General features: G+C 43.9%; 1 protein-coding gene across 1 annotated transcript in view; it reads left to right on the forward strand.

Moving 5' to 3' along the window:
* ITGA9 (integrin subunit alpha 9) overlaps positions 1–12167 on the forward strand; it is an 818222-nt gene that overhangs the window by 665181 nt on the left and 140874 nt on the right. The window contains exon 23 of the mRNA XM_069215150.1: positions 7509–7616. Coding sequence (XP_069071251.1) covers positions 7509–7616 — 108 coding nt within the window. The remainder of the gene's footprint in view (positions 1–7508; positions 7617–12167) is intronic.

Here is a 12167-nt window from a genome sequence, read left to right on the forward strand (position 1 = left end):
CCTCAGCAGCGCGGGGGCGGCCGGGTGCAGGGTAGAAACAAGCGTCGGGTTTGCAATGTTAGTCTATGAGAGATCTCGGGATCTCTTCAGCGCTGCAGGCAGGCAAGGGGGGGATTCCTCGGGGAAACCTCCACTTGGGCAAGGGAGAGGGACTCCTGGGGGTCACTTCTCCAGTGAAAGTCCGGTCCTTCAGGTCCTGGGGGCTGCGGGTGCAGGGTCTCTCCCAGGCGTCGGGACTTTAGGTTCAAAGAGTCGCGGTCAGGGGAAGCCTCGGGATTCCCTCTGCAGGCGGCGCTGTGGGGGCTCAGGGGGGACAGGTTTTGGTACTCACAGTATCAGAGTAGTCCTGGGGTCCCTCCTGAGGTGTTGGATCGCCACCAGCCGAGTCGGGGTCGCCGGGTGCAGTGTTGCAAGTCTCACGCTTCTTGCGGGGAGCTTGCAGGGTTCTTTAAAGCTGCTGGAAACAAAGTTGCAGCTTTTCTTGGAGCAGGTCCGCTGTCCTCGGGAGTTTCTTGTCTTTTCGAAGCAGGGGCAGTCCTCAGAGGATGTCGAGGTCGCTGGTCCCTTTGGAAGGCGTCGCTGGAGCAGGATCTTTGGAAGGCAGGAGACAGGCCGGTGAGTTTCTGGAGCCAAGGCAGTTGTCGTCTTCTGGTCTTCCTCTGCAGGGGTTTTCAGCTAGGCAGTCCTTCTTCTTGTAGTTGCAGGAATCTAATTTTCTAGGGTTCAGGGTAGCCCTTAAATACTAAATTTAAGGGCGTGTTTAGGTCTGGGGGGTTAGTAGCCAATGGCTACTAGCCCTGAGGGTGGGTACACCCTCTTTGTGCCTCCTCCCAAGGGGAGGGGGTCACAATCCTAACCCTATTGGGGGAATCCTCCATCTGCAAGATGGAGGATTTCTAAAAGTTAGAGTCACCTCAGCTCAGGACACCTTAGGGGCTGTCCTGACTGGCCAGTGACTCCTCCTTGTTATTCTCATTATTTTCTCCGGCCTTGCCGCCAAAAGTGGGGGCCGGGCCGGAGGGGGCGGGCAACTCCACTAGCTGGAGTGTCCTGCTGGGTTGGCACAAAGGAGGTGAGCCTTTGAGGCTCACCGCCAGGTGTGACAATTCCTGCCTGGGGGAGGTGTTAGCATCTCCACCCAGTGCAGGCTTTGTTACTGGCCTCAGAGTGACAAAGGCACTCTCCCCATGGGGCCAGCAACATGTCTCGGTTTGTGGCAGGCTGCTAAAACTAGTCAGCCTACACAGATAGTCGGTTAAGTTTCAGGGGGCACCTCTAAGGTGCCCTCTGGGGTGTATTTTACAATAAAATGTACACTGGCATCAGTGGGCATTTATTGTGCTGAGAAGTTTGATACCAAACTTCCCAGTTTTCAGTGTAGCCATTATGGAGCTGTGGAGTTCGTGTTTGACAGACTCCCAGACCATATACTCTTATGGCTACCCTGCACTTACAATGTCTAAGGTTTTGTTTAGACACTGTAGGGGTACCATGCTCATGCACTGGTACCCTCACCTATGGTATAGTGCACCCTGCCTTAGGGCTGTAAGGCCTGCTAGAGGGGTGTCTTACCTATACTGCATAGGCAGTGAGAGGCTGGCATGGCACCCTGAGGGGAGTGCCATGTCGACTTACTCGTTTTGTCCTCACTAGCACACACAAGCTGGCAAGCAGTGTGTCTGTGCTGAGTGAGAGGTCTCCAGGGTGGCATAAGACATGCTGCAGCCCTTAGAGACCTTCCTTGGCATCAGGGCCCTTGGTACTAGAAGTACCATTTACAAGGGACTTATCTGGATGCCAGGGTCTGCCAATTGTGGATACAAAAGTACAGGTTAGGGAAAGAACACTGGTGCTGGGGCCTGGGTAGCAGGCCTCAGCACACTTTCAATTGTAAACATAGCATCAGCAAAGGCAAAAAGTCAGGGGGCAACCATGCCAAGGAGGCATTTCCTTACACTTATGTTAACATGTTTTCTTTTATTTCTTGGGGAGTTATATTTCCCTAATGGGGAAACCCCTTTCTATAATTGTCCACCAATTTTGGGGATGTTCCTTTTCCATATCACTTTGGAAAGTGATATACTCCTGGCCTCCATTGAAGTAATCCATGGCCTGTTTTACAATGGGCAGGGGCCAAGAAAAAGTATGTGAAAAAACACAAATTCTTGAGTTTTTTGAGTGTGCTCAAACTTTCCAGATCTCCATCCTGGAAACCCTGCTCCCTGCCGATCAAAGCTGACTTCAATGTAACAGTCACACCATTACTGTAACATCAATTCTTACTAAATGCATTTAGAAGTGTAAATTGAGTATTGTGTTTTCCAATAGACAGTAATACACGCGTTTTACTTCTGTTGTCTGGCATGCGTAATGTGTATAAACTGCACTTTCTTTTGTGTAATGTGTACTTCCAAGGAAGAAAAAAACATGCTTTACAAGCTTTTAGAGAGTGTGTTTTTAGTTTCTATGACAACTGTTCTCATGTATATGATACGATCTCGTTTATAATAGCTAACACATGTCTCAGTGCGCATTCATAATTTTACAGAGAAGCACATAGTACTTGCATTATTTCTGTAGAAAGGGCTGAAGTTGTGCACAATCAGGACAAAAAGCTCTAAAACCCAGCTCCGGGTGTTGCTTTAAAAGATGTGTTTAGTTTAAATCTTCTGGCTTAGACAAAATGTAATGATTTCTCCAGGACATACACGGGGTGGTTTTTAGTAGGAAAGATGTGATGAGGACCAGATGTACAGTGGTTTTAACTTAAGTATCCTTCAGCGAAAAGCTTGTGAAATAAAGTACTAGGCAAGATGACCTATCGACATATATGCAGGGTGACACACTGAAACTGTTTGTAAAGAAATATCGATGCGAAAACAGAGCATTTGTTTCAAATTACCAACATTGTACAATAAATAAATCATTTAAAGGGCTGAAAACCCAGATGCGTTAAACATTTTAGCAGTCGCAAAATGTCTAATTCACTAAATCAAAGGATTTGCAACAGCTGAAAACATTTTTGTGTTTACTAAGCCAATTTAATGGGTTTTTTTTCTGAATCAGTAATTGGGTTTAGAACTGCACCCTGAACCACAATTTGGAAGGGGCATGGAATGTTGTGAGTGTCCTTTCCTAATTGTGATTCATACTCTGGCCAACCATTGAAAAGCTACTGACTCCCAATTTGGGTTGGTAACTCATTTGCAGAAGGGAAAGGGTCCTTTTAGTCGTCTTGGGTTTGGGGTGGCAGACTGTAGGGGAGTAGGCAGCTTCAGGTGAAGTAAGCAGGGAGGGCCTTTTACCTGTTCTCATGCTTTCAAATTAGATATTTTTTAAAGGAGCCCCATTTTCTCTAAGGAAACCAGGCTACTTTAAAGAAATGTTTTACATTTTGAAATGTGAAGACAGGCATGGTGGTCTGCTAACACTTGAAGCCCCATCCCTGACTTTTTAGCCAATCAGAGTTAGCTGCAAATTGTAACCTGCCTAATTAATATTCATTAGACAGATCATTTTGTGTCCCATTTCAATGCATTATTTTACGAACAGACTTATTAGTCCATGGTTCAGTTCTCAAAATGAGTAATTGGTCTATAAAAAGTTTGGTGCGCAATTTGTGACTGCTTTTTGTGACCAATTCTGTAGCCCACCTTTCCCCTGTATGGTTTAATGAGGAAAATATCCTGAAAAGCTTTTCATGATTCCCACCACATCACCTAAGTACATTGTAAAATCAATGAGGTGATGTTTGGGGGGACAACTGCCAGATAGGGCTCATACTTCATTTATCCTCACTTACTAAATAGGCATTCCCAGAGCCACTGAAATACTACTCAGAAAAATACTAATCTTGCAGGGTTCGTTTTTTCCTCTGGTGTAGTATTATCATCTAATTTCCAATTGGGAAGGTTGGAATATAAGATAACGTGGTAATACTGCTGGTTATTTCCATTCCGAGGTGCAGAACTCATATTATTGCATTTTTTTCTGCCAGATTTTACCAGAACAAACTTTTTCAGGGGGAAACCCCATCCAGTATGTGCAAAAACACTGTGTGCACAGTCTAAAATCCTGATTCATGTAGAGACACGTCTTTGTTCCCGGTTCAGGATTACTGTGGCTCTTGCAAAGAGGGTCTAAATGGAGAGAAACATTCCTCATAAACAATGAAGAGGAACATGGTGATCTGGCATGAAACCATGCTGTAAAGCCATTTATTAAAGTACGTGCACAGTTGAACACTCAACTTAGTTATTTTTTAATGATAGAGTAGGGGAACATCTAGCGGACACTCACCTGTACCAGATGTCAAATTAGCAGCCTTTCCAATACACACAGGGTGTGCGATACCAGGTGCCATCACCCATCAAACATAGCCATGCCTGCCAACACTCGTGGGAAGCCACTAATCACACTTGCCTTGTCTTCTGGAGCCACCTAACTTGACTTAACTGGTTGCTCTAGTTTCATTCTCTGCTGTATGCATTCTTCCTATTTCTTGAACTCCATGCTACCTTTAGTTGGCGCAGAGGCTTCTCCAAAGCTCAAGCCTGCTTGTTATTGCCTTACATTTTTCTTACTCCAGTGGGCAGTTTCCTATTAAGAGTCTCTTACAGGAAACCAGACTAGCCATTCTTCTCTCCCAGCTTTCCCCACTGTTGTGACTGGATCCACACAAGAGAATTTCATCCCTTGATACAAATCTCATGAACAGCCAAACCCTGTTAAAAATGCTAAGACCCACTAGTGTATTGGAAGCATTAACATTGAAGTCACTTTTACCACCTTACCCTTTCTTCTGTTGTATGATAGTTTTGACTCCTCCCATTTGGCCACCTTTGCTGTCTTCGGTGACTCTCTGCTTTTCCGTACTGACTCTCTGTTGTTTAAGCTCTTACTTTTCTTTGTAATCTCCAGCAGCTTTCTTTGCACATCCTTCGGGCCTCCTTTGCTCTGACCTCCCAGGACCCTACTCTATACTCGTATAGGAACACAGTTGGAGGAACAACATGAGCACCTTCAACTAAACACTAATGTCTTTATCAGGAATTATAAGTTGCAGTAGAAGTGGAGAAGACTTGTTAGTGGGCTGCTCTTGAAGTTCTAAATTGCCTGTGAAACTTGACCCGCAGGGCCTCTAGTTCTATCCAAATGAACATACAGATGGTAGGAAAACACAGAAAAACCTACTGTACAAGTATTGGCACTGCTGGGCTCTCAGTTTCTGCATGGTTTGGGTGTTGGTGGCAGTTAGTAGATACTTCAAAGAGACTTGGTTTAGTAATGATGGCACCATAGGGCATGGATTTCTATTTGCTAGAGATGTATTTATTCATATTAGCATTTGTTATGAATTTCTAATAAATAAGTCATATATACCCAATAAATACTTCATAGTGCTGATCTATATTAACAAACAGACGACACAGGATTATGGGCCAAAATTACATAATTAAATAGGTTTTCAGTTTTAATTTCATTATTCTCTCACTGAAGAAAGTAGGCTATGGAATTACAGAGTTTAGGTGCCTGGGGTGCACAGGCACAAACCAGTTTCTCCACATGCTTTCTGAAAATGATTATCTTCTAAAAGAGTTTAGAGTCTGAAGGAGGGATTTCTTCCAGGCACAGATTCCCTCAAACCACTTGGCCAAAATAGCTGGATCAATACCCTGTTGTGATCAATGGGCCTCCTAATTTGATTATAGGTTGATTCACTGTCGAACAGGGTATCAATCAAGATTTGCCAGCAAAGGGAAAACATGCGGACAATGATTCCTATTCATGACAATGTGTGCTGCTATATTCTGGAGTCCTTGGGGGTGTGGTGTAATGATCCACAATATCCATTAGTGTAACCATCCGTGGTTTCACAGGAGCTTTGGCACTCATGCAAACTTGAGGGACTGGGAATACTTCTACCGTGGGCTCCAATGGCCACAGACAGACCTTGGATTCCCGATGTTTGGTGGTGTAAGTGGCCATTGTGGATACTTTTTAATACTCCCAGTTTTAGCACAGTGGCTCAGTCAGGGGCTTTAATTACTGGAGGGACAAAGCTTAAAAGGCAGCCATGGGCATCTGTTTAGGGGCCGATTCAAAATGCGCCTTCTGACATCACAGGTGTTCTTGGAACACTCTTTGGATGGTGAAAGCACCTTTTCCAGTCTGACGGGGAATCAACAAGAGAATTTGTGATTGGGTTGGTGGGTTCACAGGGATATAACATTGTGCTAGTAAGTGTGGCTCAGCCTTTGTAATCTTCTACCCAGTAACCAAGGAAAACTCGGGACGTTTTATTCTGTATTCCAGTCCCCACCTGCTTTCTTGGCATATTTGCTTGGCCTCACAGAGCTAAGCTAAAATCCATCCCTCTGTATCTTTTCGTATCTATCAGCTGTGTCACTCAGTTGGAGCGCTCCATTTAACCTGTTAAGTATGCTTGTTATCTCTTTTGAATTTAATACATAATATCTGCTGGTTGACCCAACCACCTAACACCAAGATCCTTCTCAAGCTATTGTTACCAAATGAAGGACCAGGAAGAGATCTAGACTAAAAGCTTACATGTTTCCTTTTTAATCAGTCCTATTGAGTTGTACTGCCACCTTCCAATTGCACCTCTTTATGTATGGATCTGGGCAAATCAGTCTTTCTCATTTGCGATAGTTCACATGTAACTAAAAGCTACACTCTTGACAAGTTATCCCACAGTGTTTGGGTGAGTGTTAATTATCAGGACTGAATACAAGTTTTGTGTGTTCCTCTGTAGCTTCCTCTGTGCATGATCCCTCTCTATGCCCCGCTCCCCTTTTTCTTGACCCCTTGTAAAATCTTGCAGACACTTCTGTTATCTTCTCACGGTTGTTCTCCATCATCACTACAGAGCTGTCTTTTGTATTTCTTGCTTTCCGAGGTAGCACATACTCCACCCTTTTGTAGTGCAGCGTTCAGCTTGCCCTCATTTCACCTGTGATTTTTCAATCATCCCCTGCTTATGACCCATGTAAATTCGGTACCTTCCACCACACCTTTCTTCTACACTAATACGTGTAATGCTGTTTCCTCCTGTGACACGCTCCTGCTAGGTTCATCCATTCCTACTGGCAAATTACTTTCTGTAGTTTATTCCCCAGCTCACTTCAAGAGCCGAAATATGATCTTCTCACTGCTGCCCCACCACATCCCCACACGAGCCAAGTCACTGTGTTTCCAGGGAAAATATTGTTTTTAATGGTATTGTTTTTGCTGGGATTGAATATACTTCAGGTAAGAGGATACATCAGGGACCCCTTTTCCACCAATGTCTTGTCTCCCTACTTAAAGAGCTACGTGCAGTTTTGCAAACCAGTAAAGAACCAATATTTAACTAAGGAAACAATTTAATGAAGGAACATGTGCTCAGTTTCTCTATCCACATTGCTGATTAATTTCCATCACAGATACAACTGCAGCCCCCTGTGCGCCATAAGTGTAACTTCTTCATGTTTTTCATTTTATTGCAGATTTATAACGCTGGACCCAGTAATTTACCTGGTTCATTTGTAAATATTTTGCTTCCCAACCGGCTCTCAAGCAGTGGCGCAGAAATGTTTCATATCCAGGAGGTGATGGTGAGTACACACTGAAATGTTTCCGACACAGACATTATTTCTGTGGACTACCACATGTCAAATTTGTTACCAGCTGGTAGTCGTAGTTGACGAGGGAGCTGTTGACAGGTCATTTGGGAGGTTCAACAGATTGCTAAATCAGTCTGAACATCTATGTAGTCATATAGTTCCTTTATTTAAAGAAATTACATTCACACTTAGGAGCCACCAGCACAAGGTTTATTGTACAAAGACTGATGTTCAACCTGTTATAGTTCAATATCGTTCAAAGAAAGACATTTTGCGACATGAGGCTGCATCTCTGATGCCCTTACTTGTGAAAACAAAATCATGAGAGAGTTACATTGATGATCATCTTATGCATTTGTCTATATTCTATGCAGTGTACCGTAAACGTGAGAAGGAGTAGTGTTCATGGCAGACGCACTTTAAGGTTTCCATTTCTCACTCGATTTGTCTTGCATGCTGCGATCCTGAAAGAGATACAAGGCATAGCCATAAATGAGGGATGACTGTGATTATTACAGCCAAGCCATGGCAGCCCTTGTGGACATCTGAAAACATTTTCCTAAAATACAGGTTTGGCTGTCTCTTCCAAGTTATTCTTTGTAGATTTCAGGCTCATTTCCATATTAGTAACTCCGATCAGTAACTATAAATTATTCTCACATATTTGGACTAAAGGAGAGTGAGACAAGTGAGTCAAAGAATGAGTTAAGAGAGTTGTAAACAAGGCAGCCAAATGTTGTCTTTAGTCTGCACTTCAATGGGAAGCCAGCGTAGTGTCTTAAGAATGGCATAATGTGATCGCACAGAAGAAGCACAATTGAATGGAGGACTACATTCATGGTCACAAGTGAGAATTGAGGAAGCCCGGCCAGGATGGATCTACCAAAGCCTAACGTGGAGATGACTAGCCTGTGTGCAGCAGTTTTGAGAGTTGGAAATAGCATGAAAACTTAGCTGATTTGGTGATTATGTTGACGTGTGTGGTGATTAGCGTGTGGGGCAAGAATGTACAGTTCATGAATGGATGATGTTTTGATATAAAGTTGCATGCCACTCAGGAACTAGTGAATTTGACACTACCGCCTTATTAAACACCTAAAGAAACATTTTCCAAAGCAAGGTAATTGGGGAGAGCCTGAGGACGAATGGGACAACTAATATTGGTGAAGGTGCATCTTTTAAATTCAGGGAATATTATACCGTATGATAACACAATTTAGTGGAGTCTCGCATAATAATTTTGTTGTTTCTAATACGCATTGTAAATGAACTGTAGACTGGGGATGGGTTCTTCTGTCCAGTGGCAACACAGGTCAATATGAAGTGAATTCAGAGGTTCTACTTCCAAGTTCAGATCCACTCAGTGTGAGCAAAGGTGTCACTGGCACTTTAGTGACTGGAAAATGATGCTGGTGGATGGTGACAGATGCCCAAAGACTTTTAAATCCCTATTGTTGTCGTACAACTTACAGAAGTCACTTAATTGGTTAAAAAATGTTCACATTAATTTCCCTTTTTCAAGTGTCCAGAGGCGCCTACCTGGAACACATAGGGGGTCATTCTGACTCCCGCCGGCCGCGGTAACCGCGGTGCCGGCGGGAGCCGCCAGAATACCGCTGCACGGTCAGAAGACCGCCGCGGTTATTCTGTGTTTCCCGCTGGGCGGGCGGGCGACCGCCAGAAGGCCGCCCGCCTAGCGGGAAACCCCTTTCCACGAGGATGCCGGCTCCGAATGGAGCCGGCGGAGTGGAAAGGGTGCGACGGGTGCAGTTGCACCCGTCGCGAATTTCTTTGTCTGCTATGCAGACACTGAAATTCTCAGTGGGGCCCTGTTACGGGGGCCCCTGCAGTGCCCATGCCATTGGCATGGGCACTGCAGGGGCCCCATGACACCCCATACCGCCATCCTGTTCCTGGCGGCTGCGGTATGGGGGTCGGAATCCCCATGGCGGCGCAGCAAGCTGCGCCGCCATGGAGGATTCCCCAGGGCATCGGAAAACTGGCGGTACACCGCCGGTTTTCCGTTTCTGACCGCGGCTGTACCGCCGCGGTCAGAATGCCCTTGGGAGCACGCCAGCCTGTTGGCGGTGCTCCCGCGGTCCCCGGCCCTGGCGGTCCAGGACCGCCAGGGTCGGAATGACCGCCATAGTGTTGTGTATCAGTGCGGAACGCAGAGTCAATTGAGAAAAGCTGACATGTTTAATTAAGAAAACGTTTGCTGTTTTGTTTAATTATATTGTTATTCCCAAGATCACTAAATGAGCAAAATAGTCAGATAATCTACTGGGTAGTGAGGCTTTTGGGCTTTCAGATCCTGGAAAGGTAGTTTGCCATCCGGTGTAAAGAACATTTGCATGTTTAGCTGAGACAAACCTAATTATGGTGCATGATAACATCATCGGGAATTAATATTCCACAGAAGCCTGGTGTTCATTCAGCTCCTGGCACCTCACTGTGTCAACAATATCGGACACGTTCCGGTCGTGAACATGTATCTAACTTCCAGTCAATAAAGATTTCCTTTTGTATTGCTTCTGTGTTTCAAGCTAATGGGTTTTCGCATAAAAATAGAACGCACTTGTTTCTGTGTTTGCTGTTTGCATTCATGAGTGAAATTATGAGCATAAGAAGTTGTTTGCAGTTATAGTTTGAAAATTCTTTGTATGTTTCGTGCTAAAAGTGCTTCTTAATGGTTTAGATTGGACAAGAAAAAAGGTCCAATCGCCCCACATTTTCTACAAGTGTAAGGGAATATCTTTTCCTTTTGTAAAAATATATTCCAGGCACAAAAGGGAAAAAGGAAAAATTGGAAAATAATTAGTACGGAAGAAAGCGTGTAACTGGAAATCCAAGACTTACATAGATTTCTGAGGCATACTCTTGTGGATCCTGAGAATTCACAAAAATACTGAAATATATGTAAATAATAGACAGAAGCCTACGTAGTAGATTTTCACATTTGTGAATCATCCCCAGAGCAGCGTGAATGCCTGAAGCGTCTGTGCCTCAATAGTTTGCATTTAACAATTCACAATAAAGCTGAAAGATAAACCCATAAATTCATATGTTATGATTGACATTGCAATTGTGTTATGGTGGAATGGCTGATTACAACAGGTTTCAGAGGAAGCATGGTGATGAATAGTCAAAGCTGCGCCACACCTGGCTTTCTAGAGGTGGCATTCGCGGGCAAAAGGAGGATATGTAAATTTACATTCTGTAGAGCCAATGAGCAATGTGCGTCTACATGCAAAAGAAGTACTGGATTGGCTGGTAATGAGCATTTTAAGTGTTTCAAGAGGGAAAAAGGCGGTAGATTGAGCCTACAAACTACTCTTCAGGGCCATTAAAACAGATTCTCTTTCTCGTGAGTAGGAAAATTCAGTAGATCTGATAATCCAGATTGGACACAGGTTATCTGACCTGAAACTGGGCAATCTGTCTCAATTGTAAACAACATCGAGGAGTAATTCATCTTGACCAGATAGGTTTAATTCTACAGTTTTTTGTGATGTGATTTTTTTCCTTCCTCCAAAAAGAATTTACACTTCCCAGATGTTAATCTCGAGGAGGGATGATACTCCTCTCTCTCTCACTTTGGGCAGCACCCGTGAGTTGTTGATACAGCTTAGAGTTCTGTATGAAAGCGATCATTGGATATTGTGGTCTACTCTGGAACACACAACTTCTTATAGGAATGTCAATTCGGAAAATTTGCTTTCACAAATAAATAGCATAGAACCGATCAAATGAGGGACATTTAGGAACAAGAGAGTTCTAGCTCATAGCCTTGTGGTAGGAATTTCCCAGATGTGGTGAAGTTTTCAGCAATATTTATGGAACTCAGAGGTCAAGCCAGTGGGCTTTTTGGGATGTAAAAGGCAAGGTAAGACTGAAGCATAGTCAGCAGGACAGGAGGCACGAGACTCAAGAGATATATGGCTTGCTCAAGTACATTTAAAAGAGTTATATTTATTACCACTTACTGTGGGGTGCTGGGTTTCACTGAGCCAATTAGAAGACTTTGTTTAAGAACGCAAACTTCTGTAGCTTGCCATTATTCTGTTTGTTCAAAGTGTGGAAATGGGGCATGTTGTAGATGGTGTCAGGCTTCATGTGTGAGGTTTGAAATTTGAAGGGGGTATGTTGATAACCTTATTATTTCATGCAAAAGGACTGGAAAACAAACTTTCTTTTCTTCCCGTGAAAGGAGACCAGTGTTGTTAACATTTAAAAGTCAACTCAAAGAATTTTTCTTGAAGAATTTTTCAGAGGAAATTGAAGAAAAGCTATCACTAATGGATTCCAACTCTAACACTACATTGACGAACATGATGATCTTCTACCATCTGAGCCATCCGCTGTGCTCAGCCAGTCTCAGGCGGACTGCTGTTCCCCGCTTTGAGAAGATATGTGCGGGAGGCCGCTCATTTCGGGTTAAAGCCCAATGGAACTCTCTTCCCCTTGCTACCTGGAATCTACAGAATCATCTGTTCTTTGGGAAAGCCTTGAGGACCTGGCTTTTCTTGTCTTGATTGCTTG

Source organism: Pleurodeles waltl, chromosome 2_1, assembly GCF_031143425.1.
Source record: "Pleurodeles waltl isolate 20211129_DDA chromosome 2_1, aPleWal1.hap1.20221129, whole genome shotgun sequence".
Classification (NCBI taxonomy): domain Eukaryota; kingdom Metazoa; phylum Chordata; class Amphibia; order Caudata; family Salamandridae; genus Pleurodeles; species Pleurodeles waltl.